At 54.0% G+C, this 15,388-nt stretch overlaps 1 protein-coding gene across 4 annotated transcripts; it reads right to left on the bottom strand.

Moving 5' to 3' along the window:
* Positions 1-115: 115 nt before the first annotated feature.
* Positions 116-6,410, bottom strand: DGCR6L (DiGeorge syndrome critical region gene 6 like). 4 transcript variants are annotated; one of them, XR_005983771.1, is made up of 6 exons: positions 6,211-6,410; positions 5,968-6,128; positions 2,024-2,124; positions 1,690-1,801; positions 1,083-1,223; positions 528-663 (listed from the first exon to the last, which is right to left on the bottom strand). XR_005983771.1 is itself a non-coding variant. In XM_041728816.1 (5 exons), exons 1-5 carry the CDS (start codon positions 6,318-6,320, stop codon positions 536-538), a joined length of 660 nt encoding a protein of 219 aa, XP_041584750.1. In that variant the 5' UTR covers positions 6,321-6,410; the 3' UTR covers positions 116-535. The 4 variants fall into 4 exon arrangements, 2 of the variants coding, with proteins under 2 accessions (XP_041584750.1, XP_041584751.1); XR_005983772.1 differs by having other exon boundaries at positions 551-682; XM_041728816.1 differs by lacking the exon at positions 1,690-1,801 and having other exon boundaries at positions 116-682.
* Between the last annotated feature and the right edge of the window lie 8,978 nt (positions 6,411-15,388).

The following is a 15,388-nucleotide window of genomic DNA, read 5'->3' as shown; positions in this document are numbered from 1 at the left end:
ATGTGGTCCTAGTGCCTGGGGGCATCTGCTGGTTCCTCCGTAGGCCGTGGAGCTACCAGGTGAGGGCCCTGTCATGGCAGGTGCCACAGAGCTATCACACAAACCACATGCAGGCTACACTGAGATACCTTTATTTCTCTGGGCCACACAGGCCTTGGGCCTTGGACTGTCTCCCACTTACTTAGGGGGCTGCACCTGCCAAGGAAGGGGCTGACACCAGAACAAGCATGAAACCAGGGGTATGGCAGAGGTGAGGATGTGCCCAGTGGAGTGAGAAGGTGCTAGGACCTCCAGCTCCACTGTCCCCTGAGGTCTGGGGCGTACAGCCAGCAGAGCAGACCCGCTCTTCCCTTTACCACCATCCTAGCTTCAGACAAAGGTGGGTGGCAGGTACTGACCGCCAGGGTCCACTTGGCCTCTCTGCAGACGGTCGACCTCTCCTGCAGGCAGCTGGGAAGGTGGTGGCCAGGTGTCAGGAGGACAAGTTCCACTCAGCTTCCTGCCGCTTGCAGTGACAGAGGGACAAAGCTGTCTCTCAGGTGTGACGGGCAGCAGGTAACTGGCAGAGACCCCAGCTGATCACAGGGCTGTCTTGCCCGCCTGGCAGCCCCTCTGTTGCAGCTTCCTGATGAGTTCCAACAGGTTCATCTGCAGTGTCAGCTCCTGGGATGCAGAAGGGCTGCTGTGAGACCAGAATGACACCGGTCTCTCCTGTCCTGGCAGGAGCCCCGTTTCCCGAGTGCGCCAGGCAAGGAACCCGTGGGACTGACTTCGAGTGAATCCTGGCCACAGCTGGCCAGAAAGGGACAGAAGTAGGGACATCACCCCGCACCAAGGCCTGCCGCTGCCCTGGCTCAGCGCACAGGGAGGACCAGTGAGGGCCCTGTGAGCAGCAGGCCTGGATAAAGTGAACGATGCTCCCACAGCCAGCTGGCTCGCCCTCCTGTGGGCGGAGGCAGTGGGACCTGCCTTACTAATTCCTCCCCCCTGCGGCCCCCCCCATGGATAAAACCCCAAAGGGAACTGGGCCATTGGGAACCAGCATCCCCTGGGCTGTGCCAGGGCAGGACTGAGGCACTGACCTGTGGGTTGGTGGTCACATAGAAGCCAGCAACCCCTGCCTTCTCCAGTGTGCTCTGCTGGTCTGCTACCTTCCGGTCCAACTCTAGGACAATCTTCTGGTCCATTGCCCGCTGCTCCTCACGGATCCGGTGCTCCACAGCCTGCACGGGGAGGGCGGCTCAGGGCTCAGCCCCCTGCCCATCACACACTGCCTCACACACATCGGTGGGCTGCCACTTCCTCCAGCCTGTTCCCCATTCCAAGATCAGTGACGGTGCCCTTACTGCACCCTTCTCTGCCACACTGAGCCCTGCAGAAAGCCTCAGCTGCCCCACAGGGATGCTCTCCCATCTGGACCTCCAGCCAGGTGTCCTCCCTTTGCTGTCCAGGCCTTGCCCAGAAAGGACTGCTTGGGACCACACGAGCTGGCCAGATGCCAGGTCTACTTCTGTTTACTATCAAGTTGCCAACCGTCTCTGGGCCTTTGTATATATTCCCTCCCCCTGGAGCTGCCAGCTGATCCCAGCTAGGCACCTCTTCCTTGTGCACCCTGGCCCTGGGCTGCTTGGGACCCTGCAGAAGTCTTTCCATGCACCCCCCACCACCCATGGCTTCTTGGTTACATACGGGTCTCTGGTGGTCCTGAGCATCCTGGGAACAGGATGGACCTCTGCTGGCTGGTCCCCTCATCCCACCATTGCCCTGAACAGGCCCAGCCCTTTGAGGAGGAGCTACAGTCCTGGGAAGCAAGGGGGGGGGGCAGGGGGGTCACACACTCTCCACTTGGTCCTGCCACATCCCAACTCCCAGTAAAGAGCCACATTTGGGGACACTTCAGGCTTCCAATGACCCACCCAAGCGGAGGCCCAGAGAAACCAGCAGTTCCCAAAGCGCCCTAAGCCCTCTTCACCGCAGCCTAGTTAGTAGAGCCCAAGTGGTACCCACCCACCCACACCCTCACCTCCAGCTCACGCTGCTGAGCTGCCTGGAGCACGGGCAAGTTGTGGGGTCGGCAGGCCTGCTGGGCTTCCTGGTGCTTCTGTCGCAGCGCCTGCCTGAGCACTAGGAGAGGAGACCAGAGAAGTCCAGTAGGTGGTGATGGGCGAGATGGAGGGAGGCAGGGAACACTTCTTGCCTTGGCACCTATCCTGGCTGTCCCACCATGGGGCAGCCAGGCCAAGGGGCAGACACGAAGCCCTGCCTGATGACCCAGCCCACCTGAAGCCCTGCTTAGAAGCTGGGTGAGATTCTAGGGGATGTCTAGTGCCCTAGCCCACTCAGTCTTGCCCATACCCAGGGCAGAGCCTTTCTCCAGCAGCGAGGATCTAGGGGACTCTGGAGGGTACAAGGCAACATGGGAGGGTGAGACAGGACAGGCTGGCATGGGGGGTGGGGCCACAGCTGCAGCCAGTGCTCAGAAGACCAAGAAGAGTAGGAGACTGCAGTCTGGAGGCTTCTGGGCTTGGATGGCCACAGGCCAGTAGTCCTGGGTGTGAGCTGCCCATCACCCATCGGGTGTTCACTGAGATGTCCAGGACACCACCCAGGCAACCTCCAGAAACGGAGGGCAGCAAGGAGAGGAGTCATTGTGCCCAAGCATGGCATGGCCTCTGCTCATGGAGGCGTGTTAGTGTCAGTCCCTCAGTGCTGCCCTTCAGGGTGGGCAGAGCTGTCCCATTTCATTCCTAGTGCCTTGAGGGAGTAGGGCAGGTACAAACTCTGGGAGACCCAAGGATGGGATGAGCCGTTAGAGGCCCTGTGCTGGGGAATCTGTGTTGCTTGGAGAGGGGCTCACCAAGACCACTGAGGACAGCTCCCATGGTCATCGTTAAATCACACCATAAATATAAGCAAAACCGTCCACTCTATTAGGACTCGTCAGAGAAGAAAGATATCATGGAATGAAAAGAAACCAATTACAAAATAGAATAAACTACACAGCCTAGGGGCATCTGGGTGGCTCAGTCAGTTAAGCATCCAACTCTTGATTTTGGCTCAGTTCATGATCTCAGGGTCGACAGTTCGAGCCCTGGGTTGGGCTCTGCACTGGGCATAGAGCCTGCTCAAAATGCTCTCTCTCCTCTGCACCTCCCTCCCCCGCTTTTTCTCTCTCAAAACAACGGCCAAAACCAAAACCAAACCCAACAACAGAATCCAAACTACGTGGCCCAAATCCTAGACCGGTATCAAGTGGCCAGATGTCTCCTATAAGGAAACACAAATAAAACGCTATGTCTTCACCAAGGGTTTGGCACCTCCTGTGCCCAGAAACTTCCCAATCTCCTGTTTCTTGGCATCCTGTGCATCCCATCAGCATCCCATCAGGATGAACCTTCAACAACGGCATTTATCACCTTAAATGAGTTTAAAACCAAGATCCACACTTAAGACATCTCAGGGGGTCTTCTGAGACAGGGCAAGCAAGATGCTCTCTGGTTAATGTTTATAAGGAGAGAACACATCCCTGCCTTATCTGTTTCCTCCCATCCCACCTGGGATATGGCATCTCCTTTACTCCGTTTATCAAACATTGCTGCAAATCCCAAATTCCACTGGGTGGGCAACCATAGGTGAGAAGAGAGCTGTGGCCACTGCCCAGGCAGAAGGGGCCTGGCTTTAGCAATGACTAAGGAAAGCAACAGGAGCCAATCGCTACCACCTGCTCAGTCAAGGGGGAAGGAAAAGCAGAGAGCCAAAGCCACAGGGTGCTCACCCACTGCTGGTGGCATTAAAACCCGCCCGAAACTTCCAAAGAACAAGTAGCAAAGTGTCTAGAGGGTTATCAAAAACGACCCACTAAAAGGAGCCAGGATTTTGTGGAAGAATTGCTGCCCACCTTCCACTTTTATTAATCTGAGTGCTTATTCACTCTCTGAACTAGTAACCTCTGTGGAGATAAACATAGATCACCCAAAGGAGAACAGGAATTACTTACTGACAGCAAAGATTAAGCAGCCACCACTGCCTGCATTTGGCAGAGACTCAAGCACAGGCAGGAGAGGTGGGAAAGCTTTATGGTGGCCAAAGGGGAAGGTTCATCCTGATGGGAGGCTGCTGCAGAAGCTGGAGGTGAGCCGAGGCAGGGATAAGAATGAGAAAACACCTTCCTGTGCCAGAAAGCAGAGAAGTGCTCCAAGAATGATGGGGACACATCAAAAGTACAGGGGAGCCAGCCTCAGGGCTCTCCCACCGACCAAACGTGGCACAATTTGAGCATTACAAAGAATAATGAGCTACGTACCTTGGATTTGTGACCGTATGCATCTTACACCTCAACAGGGATGTTTGCAAAGACAGTCACTCCAACTATGGGGGAAAGGTAATACCAATTCCATAAAAGTTCTTCTAGAAAATGAAAGAAAACAGTGACCCATGCATTCTATGAAGCCAGCCTTACCCTAATACCCCATCCAAAGATGTTATAAGAACTACAATGTCCATTATGAACATAGAGGCAAAGATTCTTCACAAGATTTTAGCAAATCAAATCCAACACAAGCAAAAAGGGTAATACATCCTGACCAAATGGGATTTATCCCAGGAATGCAGTTTATCCCAGGAATGAAAGAAATGAGTGTAACTCACCGTAGTGAGCAAAAAGCCACGTGATCATCTCCATAGATGCAGAAAAAGGGATTCAACACAACCCCATGTCCACTCCTGAGACACACACTAGTTTTGGCCACAAAAGCTTAAGCTGCCTATCATCATGCCCAGACCTGCTGTCCAGTTTACAGGGAACACAGAGGGTGGAGAGATGGTTCCACGACAGCAGGAGGAAGCAACCCGACAGGTCCAGAAGGGGGACATCCTACAGGTAGAACCCTTCACAAAGTCAATACCAGGGTACATGGGGCTCTTTCCCAGAAGCAGAAGAGGCCAAAGTAACCAACCGCAATGCATAAACCCAGGCTGGCCTCACAAAGCCACGGTTGGCGACCGGCTGGATGATGCGACTGTGGACTGAAGCTCAGAAGACCCCCTGAGATGAGTAAGTTTCCAGGACAACTCTGCTGCGCTCACGCTGGAGCCTTCCTGCTTTGGAGCATGGTTCTCAGTCCCGAGCCGAGGCTGACCCCCAAGGATGTCTGGGGACGTTTCTGACTGTCACTGTGGGAACGTACCACCATCCTCTCGCGGGCGGAAGCCACGGATGCTGCTCAACATCTTGCAACACACAACAACATACTGTCTTACCATTAAGACTTGTTCAAGCCACAAAAGGCAGCGCTGCGCTGAAAACCCCAGGCTAGAGGGACGCTGAAGACTCTCGGTGAAGCCCTTGGTGTTGCTTATGTTCAGGGGTGTCAAGAGCTTTGGCAAAATGTTGATTCCTGAATCTAACTGGAGAAGATACCCTAACATTACCCTGTACCAAATGTTCTAACTTTTCTTTTTTCTTAATAAGTAAGCTGGGAAAAACAACAAAGGTGGGAAAACGTGATGGGGCAGAGCTGCGCAGCACACCGTGCAGGGCTCCCCGAGACCCCTCAGTGGGGGCGCCTGCGAGGGGCCGCGGCTCACGAGGCTTCGGCTAAAGTGAGGACGTTTCCGGGTCCCCAGGGTGGCAGCGGGCATCCTGCAGGGGGCTCTACGCGCTCTCTGTGCGGGGGGCGTCTGACCGTCAGGGCTCCAGCCGTACCGCACCGCCGACCGCCGACCGCCACCCCGGGGCCTGCCGGGGGACTGAGCGGGCGCGCGGGCAAGTCCCGGCACCCGGCGGGGGGAGGCCCGGAGGGACTGTGCGGCTGAAAAGACTGAACTGCCGGCGTCTCCGTGACCACCAGGGCGCTAGCACTCTCCTGACCTTTGACCTGGTCACGTTTCGGGGCGCCACCGGGGCGACCCCCAGGGAGGGGGGGCTCGGCCTGGCGCGGAGGCGGAGGGCGGGGGGCGGGGGCGCACCTCGGTGCTCGTTCTGCAGCCGCAGGCGCTGGTTGTACAGGCTCTTCTCGGTGAGGTGCTGGATCTCCAGCAGCCCCTGCACGATCTCGAACACGGTCCCGTCCAGGAGCGCCAGGGCCAGGTCGCTGAGCGTCGTGTAGGACAGGCGCTGCTGGAACGAGCTGCGGGCAGAGGGGCGGTGAGCGCGGGCGGGGCCCGGGGCCGCCTCCGCCTCCCGCCCCGCCCCGCCCCGCGGCCGCGCACCTGGGCAGCTCTTTCACTAGGCTCTGCAGCGCGGACAGCAGCTGGTAGTGCCGCTCCTGCTGCCGGGCCCCATCCACAGCCTCGTCCAAGGAGCCTGGGTAGCGCTCCATGGCGCCCGAACCCCGCCAGCCCCGGCCGGCCAGGGCGACGCCCGTCCCCTGCGTCCGTCCCGAGGGCGGCGCGCCCCGCCCACGTTACGTCCGTCTTGAACGCGGCGCGCCCCGCCCCTTTTGCGACAGCCACGTCCGGCGTTGCCCCTTTTACGACAGTTAGGCGCGGCGCGGCGCGGCCCGCCCCCTGCGCCCGCCGGCACGAGGCTGGCTCCGCCCCTCCGCGGCGGTGCGGGGCGGGGTCCCTCTCGGTCGCCGCCTCTTGCCGCGCCCTTTTCCCCACGCGACTTCAGAGGCGTCACCGCGCAGCCTCCATATCGCGAGATTTCAGAGAAGCGCGCTCTGCCGTCCCGGCCGGCTCGGAGCGCGGCCCCCCCCCCCGGCCGCGTCCCTGGTGGGCGCGGGGGTGCGAGGGCTCGCGTTGGTGTCGGCTGCCGGCGCCCGGCGCTCCGTGCTCGTACCCAGGGCAGCCTTGCAGAGTGGGCGTCGGCTCTGCGGACTCTGTGCACAGATCCTGCGTCCCTGCACCGCGGCCCCTTGTTCCCCAGCCCTCCGAGCAATGACAGTGACCGGGTTGGTTGGGCAGAGAGGCTGCCCGGAGTCCAGTGAATGGACCATTCCGTCCCGTCGGCGCCTGGAGCCCGCCTCTGCCGATGTCGCCCGTGGCCGCGCATTCACCGTGGACATGCATCTCTCTTTTTTTCTCTCTCTCTTCCTACTCAATAAAGGTCCGTCCACACACCTCTTTCCCCAAGCAGGTCACCAGTTTTCCAGTCCTGTTCCTTCCAAGTCCCTGACCGTCCCGCCAGGCCATTGGGCATAGCCCACCCCTTGGCAATGGCACATCTGGTCATTTCTACTTTCAAGCAAAGTGCACCACACCCGCAGGTGCACGGCTGGGAGTCCTGCCCCCTGGAAGGGACTCCCTGCACCACTGTCCTCCGAGGATGCTAGGGGAGAGGGGCCCTAATGCTGTTGCTAGCCATTTCCTGAGTATCATTCAGAGCCACCTGTAAACCAGGCCCCCATCATCAGCATAGGAAACTCCCTGCGTAGGCCATAGGTGCAGGCTGGGAGAGAAGGCGGTGTAGCAGGAGTGGGGACCATGGGCATTTGGGCCACTTCTTCATGTAACATACGTGTGTTTAAGGCCTGCTCGGGCCCAGTGACACCTGTACACTTCCACTGGATGGTGAAGTGCTGCTGTGCATGCCCAGTGTTATGGTTTGGTGGATCAGATAGCATCCAGTTCATGAGGGGCAGCTTGGGTGGCATGGTAACTTGATGGCCATACTCAAGTGCTCAGTCTCTATGAAGATCCAATAGCCGGCCAAGAGCTAGTTCTCAAAAGGAGTGTAATTGTCTGCGGACTCTTGGGAAAGCCCACCCCTGAAGTCCTAGTGCAGGTGGATGGGTGCCGTGGAGTATTCTGAGTCAGAGTGACGGGGCTGGATTGGTGTCGTCTGGGCAGGCTGGTGGCTCAAGGTGTGTGGGGCAGGTTGGGCCTGGGGAGAAGGGCAGTACATAATGCCTCTGTGGCATGAGCTGAAGAATGGTGACAGAAGTCAATGTAATGCGGTGTGCATTTTGCCACATTTTTTTGTGCTAGCATTTGGGGAGAAATAGTGCCTTAGAGTGTAAAATTATTAGGTCAAAGGAATGAATCACTGATATATGATAAAGCATGGATGTGTCTCAAAAGCATGATGCTAAGTGTAAGAAGTCAGGCATAAAGGATATGAATACGGCAGCCTGGGTGGCTCAGCAGTTTAGCGCTGCCTTTGGCCCAGGCCGTGATCCTGGAGACCCGGGATCGAGTCCCACATCAGGCTCCCTTCATGGAGCCTGCTTTTCCCTCTGCCTGTGCCTCTCTCTGTGTCCCCTTCATGAATAAATAAATAAAATCTTAAAAAAAATAAAAAGGCCTGAATAGCATGGTTTCATTTTCATGAAATACCCAGGCAGATCCAGAGATGCAGGAAAAAAAAAAAAATCAGATTGGTGGTTGCCAGAGCCTGGGGAAAGTGTGGGATGGAAAGTAATCATTTAGCAGGAGGGAGTTTCTTTTGGGGTGATGAAATGCTTTGGAATCGAGTAGTGGTGACAGCTGCACAGCTTTGTGAATAGATTATAAATCACTGAATTGTTCATTTTTAAGAAGGTGAATCTTATGGTATATGAATTATATCTCAATTTTTAAAATTGTTAAATAAATACATATATACATTTTTAAAAAGAATTAACATGGGGAACAGGTTAAGACTTTCTGAGTGCTTTGTTTGGTTCCCCCACTACTGAGATGAAGGAAGACCTCCCAAGTGACAACAAGCACCATGTATTCAGGGATCCCTGGGTGGCGCAGCGGTTTAGCGCCTGCCTTTGGCCCAGGGCGCGATCCTGGAGACTGGGGATCAAATCCCGCATCGGGCTCCCGGTGCATGGAGCCTGCTTCTCCCTCTGCCTGTGTCTCTGCCCCCCCCCCTCTCTGTGTGTGACTATCATAAATTAAAAAAAAAAAAAAAGCACCATGTATTCAGAACTTGCTCTATGTGGTGAGGGGCTCAGCCACTAGCACTTGCAGGGATTCCAAGGCAGGCAGAGGAGTGGGGAAGTTTTCTGGTGGGAAAAAAAGGAAGGCATGTCCTGATGAGAGGATCAGGCTGACGAGAAGAGGGGCATGATTTGTGAGGGGGAGCAAATCTGGCGTTCTCCCATTTGCTGTGTTGGAAGCCAGGACAAAATTGAGGGAAACTGCCAGCTATTGATTAAGTCCTGACTGCTCCGGGCCAGTTGTTGCAGAGACTGTGGTCTGACCTTCCAGGCTGGGAGCTGCAGGTAGTTGGAGAAGGCAGGCTCCTGCGCTCCTGAGCGGATTTAGAAAATTCTGTAAACCACATAGAATATTACTCAGCCATAAAAAAGAACGAAATTTTGCCTTTGCAACAACATGGATGGAACTTGAGGGCATTATGCTAAGTGAAATAAGTCAGACAGAAACCGATAAATACTGTATGATCTCACTATATGTGCAATCTAGAAAAACAAAGCAAAACAAAACAAAAACAAGCTCATGGCTATAGAACACAGATTGGTGGTTGCCAATCTAGAGGAAGGAATGGGAGGCTCGAGGGGGGCCGGGTGTGTGAAGGGAGTCAGAAGGTACAAGGTTCCAGTTCTAAAGGAATGTCATGGGGATGCACCGCACAGCATGGTGACGATAGTTAATAACATCTTGCATATTTGAAAGTATCCAGAAGAGTGGATCTTGAAAGTTCTCATCTCATGCCTGGATATACAAATATCAAATCATCACGTTGTATAGCTGAAACTAATATGCAATGTTATGTCAATTCTATTTCAATTTTTAAAAAATTTTGTGGACTGAAACCCATGCTTCATCATTTCAAGTCAATCATATGCTCTTCTTGGATAAAGAAACTTCAGTGTTTTTACAACTACGATTAACCAGAAAAAACAGTAACAATTATGATAATGATGAGTAATAGGAATGTTAATAGTAACAATCATTCTTCCTATAAATCTCAGGACTTCCATTCTCTATTTTAGTAACTTCCTTCAATTGCCTACCTTCATAGCCTATATTCCCTCCTGGCCTCCCATGGTTACTTTGAAACGTTTCCCACAAGGTGCCTCAGAAGAACAGCTGCCCCCCCGGGGTTCCCTTCTCAGTGCTCCAGGCTGCCCTGTGAACGAGGTCTTGGAATATTTTCTGAGGGCACCTGCACGACTGGAGCCCAGGCAGGACATGGCGGGCCGGTGGCGGCGCGCTGAAGGGGCTCGTCCTGTGCTGGGCCATCCTTCAGCCCAGGCCGGCGCGCCTCCCCCAAGCTGTGGGCTGCTCCCCGGGTCACCCCGGGTCAGCTCTTGGAGGCCACTTGAGTGATCCCACCCTCTTGGATGGCATCTTGGGGCTTGGCCTCGGGCATGGGGGCAGGGGCAGATCCCATGCCCATTTCAGTCCGCGGCTCTAGAACTAAACTGTGAAAGGGGCCGCTAGGCGGTGCAGCACCACCAAGAAGGACCACACTGGGGTGGATCTGGGTCCCTGCAACCAGTAGGGGGCCCTGCCTGCCTGTTGGGCCTGGCCTTGTCCAGGTCTCCAATGAGGAGATGATGAGAAGGAAGATGGGGAGGCCCTGTAAAGCCCTACGCAGGCCTCCTTGCATCGGCCACACTGGCCAGGCCACAGCTCTGGAGAAGGTCTTGGAGTATTCGGGGGTGTTCAAAGATTGGGTCCCACAGAGGCCCGCACAATGGATGGAGCCCCCGACCTAGACTCACCTATGGGGCTCCAGCTGGCCTCCACCTCCAGGGTGGGACTCAGAAAAGCTGATGGGAGAGTCCGGCCACGGGGATCCATACAGGCCCACCTGCCCAGGCCACCTGTGTGGTTAGGGCCAGCTGGGGTCTCTGGAGTGGAGCTGAGGGAGGCTTGGAGGCACCTCTGGGCACCGGACCTCAGGAGCCCTGTTCTGTGCCCCTGCAAACCGCTCCCGCTGCTGGACCACCAGGAATGGGGCTTGGGAAATGGGCAGCAGGTGCCTCTGACAGCTGGGATCTCTGAGGGCCGGCGGCTGAGCCTGCGAGGGGCATGCGGGCCTCCCCAGAAGGCTGGGTCCCCCATCCTGGCCGGGGCGGACATGGCCCAGGGCCCTGATGCCACTGGCGGGGCGGGACACTGCCGAGAGCACCGAAGGCCCCTGGCCGGTCGGCGTGGGCGCGGAGCGCTGTCCCTGTCACCCCGCGGCGGCTCTGCCCGGTCCCTGCGTATCTACTCGGCAGCGCATGGCCGGTGCGCCCAGGCACGACTGGCAGCAGGGCCGGGAAACCCCCGCGGGTGCCGTGGCCTTGCAGAGGGTCCCGGGCCTGGTTCTCCGGGGTCCGGGGAAACCATATCAAAGCGGCGGCCAGGTGGCGCCCGAGAGCCGTGCTTCACGTCTGAGCACGGGCACCAGATGGCCCGCGGCGAGGCCACACGGCCGCCACCGGGTGGCGCAGCGGCCTCCAGGCCCCCGACCGCGTCTCTCCGCGAGGCCCCTGCCGGGTGTCGCGCGTGCCTGGCCGTGCTCCTGGGTGCAGGGTCCCGGGTGCAGGGTCTCGGGTGCAGGGTGCAGGGTGCCGGGTGCCGCGCGTGCATGGCTGTGCTCCCGGGGGCCGGGTGCAAGGTGCCGGCTGCAGGGTGCAGGGTGCAGGGTCCCAGGTGCAGGGTGCCGGGTGTCGCGCGTGCATGGCTGTGCTCCCGGGTGCCGGGTGCAAGGTGCCGGCTGCAGGGTGCAGGGTCCCGGGTGCTGGGTGCAGGGTCCCAGGTGCAGGGTGCCGGGTGCCGCGCGTGCATGGCCATGCTCCTGGGTGCCGGGTGCAGGGTGCGGGGTGCCGCGCGTGCATGACCGTGCTCCTGGGGCTCCTTCTCCGCGAAGCGAGACCCCCGAGCGTGAGAAGCACTGGGATATTTTCCGGAGAGGCCGGCAGGCCGGGGCGCGCTGCCTGGGTTTCAATGAGCAGCCCTGGGGGCTCCCAGACTCTCGACTCCCGGGGCACTTGGTCACTTCTATGGAGGCTCAGGGGGCAGGGACAGGGCAAGGGACCCGTTGGAAGTACTCCGAGAGAACACGGATAAATCATTGTTATTTATCATTATGCAGTGGGGAAGGTCTTTCTAAAGCATGACACAGTCCAGAAGCCCTAAATCTCACCTCACAAAGTTTGAATAAGACAGATCTTTGCAGGTAGCACAAGCAAAGTCAAATGACAACAGGGGTGGGGAACATTTATGCAAATACATGTAGACTACAATACTGATTTCAGTATTACTTATTATTATTATTATTATTTAAAGATTTTATTTATTCATTCCTGAGAGACACAGAGAGAGAGAGAGAGAGAGGCAGAGACCCAGGCAGAGGGAGAAGCAGGCTCCATGCGGGGAGCCGGATGCGGACTCCATCCCCGGTCTCCAGGATCACGCCCTGGGCCAAAGGCAGATGCTTAACCGCTGAGCCACCCAGGGATCCCAGCATTACTTATTATAACCGAGGGAAAAAAAGAGCTGTAAGATAAATTCCAGCACAACACTATGAATTTGTGTTTTACTTTATTTTTTTTTTCACTTTTTAGAAGAGGCAGATCTATAGTTACTAACATGAGAAGATGTTGATGACCTGCTAAATGAAAACAGTAAATGGTAGAACTTCTCTTGAAAAACATGCACTTAAAAAAAATACTTACAAGGGAGTGGGGCACCTGAGTAGCTCAGTTGGTTAAGCAGCCGCTCTTGGTTTGGGCACAGGTCATGATTTCCTGAGTTGTGGGTTGAGCCCTGCTTGTGGCTCTGCGCTCAGTCCATAATCCCCTTCAGATTCTTTCTCTTTCTCCCTACTTCTCCGGTCCTCCCTGCACTTGTGTGCTCTTTATCTCTCTCTCAAATAAACAGATACAATTAAAAAAATTACATGGAAAGGCAAAGGAATTAGAATAGCTAAAGCGATTTTGAAAAACAAGGAAAAGCTCTCTCCTATTTTAACAGTTATTACATAGTTAATAAATTCTGTGTGGTATCGGCAGAGGGATAGACATGTTGATCAATGGAACAGAATAGAAACCCAAACAAAGATGTGCAACTGATTTTTGGCAAACATGAGTAAGTAATTCCTGGGCTGAAAGATGGTCCGTCTGTCAAATGGAAGTAGGGCAAGCAACCATCCATAGGCAAACTAAACTACCCTAAACCCCCAAACCTCACACCACCTCAAACATTAACTCCAAGTGGATCACACACTTATTTATAAAATGTAAAACATTAGGAAAAAAAAGTCTATGAGAAAAACCGGGGATCTAGGGTTGGCAAAGAGATTTTAGACTTGACAACACAAGTGTGACCCATAAAAATAAATGGATAAATTAGAATTTATTAGAAGTTAAAACCAAGGTTCTGTGAAAAACCCTTTTAAGAAGATGAAGCAACAAAGTACATACTGAAGGGAAATATTTATAAATCACACATCCAACCAAGGGCAGGTGTCTAAAATTAAAAAAAAAAAACCAACTCTCAAAATGTGCTGGTGAGAAACAAACGGTCTGATTACAAAATAGGCAAAAGACACGAAGAGGCACTTCACTGAAGAGGATATGCAGATGATAAAGAAGCACATGAAAAAATTAAAATCACAGTAACATATCATGACATATCTATCAGAATGCCTTAGACGAGATGTGGGAAAACAGTTCCAGATGCTGGTGAGGGTGTGGAAAACCTGGCCACTCACACAGCGCTGGTACTAGTGTAAGATGGTATAGCCACTCTGGAAAATGGCATGGCAGGCCCTCCACCTCCACCTGCACTACAAATAAGCAAACACAACGATAAAAACATGCAAGTCCTGTCTGGCCCAGAAACTCAGCCCCAGGCATCTATTCCAAAGGAAAGAAAATGGGTTCAGTGCAGTCAAGGGTTGACTCAGTAGGTCTGGCATGTTTTACAGCTTGCACATTCCAAAGAAAAGTCTTGACCTCACCTGGCTCCTGGGAGAAAAGCTCTAAGATCTTTGAATGTCTTCCCTGGAAAGAGTGTCTTTGTTTAGTTGGGGCCTTGGATAGTGTAAGCCAACAAAGTGATTTATGGTGGGGAGGACTTGGGCCATGCAGAATCATTCTGTCCTCCAGGAAGTCAGCTTCATGGAGTCCTGTGAGAGTCCTGTGAGTCCTTCTAGAGGGTGATGCATCTACCTGGAGGGTGGTCTGGAGGACTCCACCCTCAGGCCCAACAACGCTTATATGAACGCGAGATCCTGGACATGAATGTTCTTTTTATTTTTTTATTATTTTATTTTATTTTATTTTATTTTTATTTATGATAGTCACACACACACACACACACACACACACACACACACACACACAGAGAGAGAGAGAGGCAGAGACATAGGCAGAGGGAGAAGCAGGCTCCATACACCGGAAGCCTGTCGTGGGATTCGATCCCGGGTCTCCAGGATCGCGCCCTGGGCCAAAGGCAGGCGCTAAACCGCTGTGCCACCCAGGGATCCCTATTTTTATTTATTTATGAGAGAGAGAATGAGCAGTGGGAAGGAGCAGAGGGAGAGGGAGAAGCAGACTCCTCACTGAGCAAGGAGTCCGATGTGGGGCTTGATCTCAGGTTTCCAAGATCATGACCTGAGCCTAAGAGAGATGCTCACCAACTGAGCCACCGAGGTGCCCAGACATGAATGTTTTTAGCATCTCTGTTCATCACAGCCCTCAAACTGGAAACAATAGAGAGGAATGTCAAGAAGTGAAATATTAAATAGTTGGGTGAAGGAGTGGGTGCCTGGGTAGTTGTGGAAATGGAGAGAAGTGTCTACAGACACATATCAGAGGAAGAATGGATAGGAGAGGGTAATGGATTGATTATGACAAGGGCAGTGACAGGGTATAGAAATGCAAATGTTGGATAGGGTTACTAGGTGAACAGCGGTAGAATCTTTTTTTTTTTTTTTTAATTTAAATTCAAGGGGCATGTGGGTGGCTCAGTGGTTGAGTGTCTGTCTTCGGCTCAGGTCCTGATCCCAGGATCCTAGGATCGAGTCCCGCATCAGGCTCCCTGCATGGAGCCTGCTTCTCCCTCTGCCTATGTCTCTGCCTGTCTCTGTGTCTCTCACAAATAAATAAATAAAATCTTAAAAAATAAAAGTGTCTGATAACCAAGGAATAGCAGAAATGGGAGGAGATGGGATTTTTTTTCTTTTTTGCTTTAAACTCCCAGTTTATTTCAATGGGTTTTTTTTTTATAAACTTATTTTTTTTTATTGGTGTTCAATTTGCCAACATATAGAATAATACCCAGTGCTCATTCCGTCAAGTGCCCACAGGAGATGGGATTTCTAATCAAGAAAGGAACCTCTTATAAACATCGGGGTGCAGGTGTCCCGGCGTTTCATTGCATCTGAATCTTTGGGGTAAATCCCCAACAGTGCAATTGCTGGGTCGTAGGGCAGGTTCCCGATGTTTCTAGCAGCAATGTCCACAATAGCCAAACTGTGGAAGGAGCCTCGGTG

This window comes from Vulpes lagopus, chromosome 14, assembly GCF_018345385.1.
Source record: "Vulpes lagopus strain Blue_001 chromosome 14, ASM1834538v1, whole genome shotgun sequence".
NCBI lineage: Eukaryota > Metazoa > Chordata > Mammalia > Carnivora > Canidae > Vulpes > Vulpes lagopus.
Note: the sequence above shows the minus strand (reverse complement) of the source record. Positions and strands in the feature narration are given on the sequence as shown.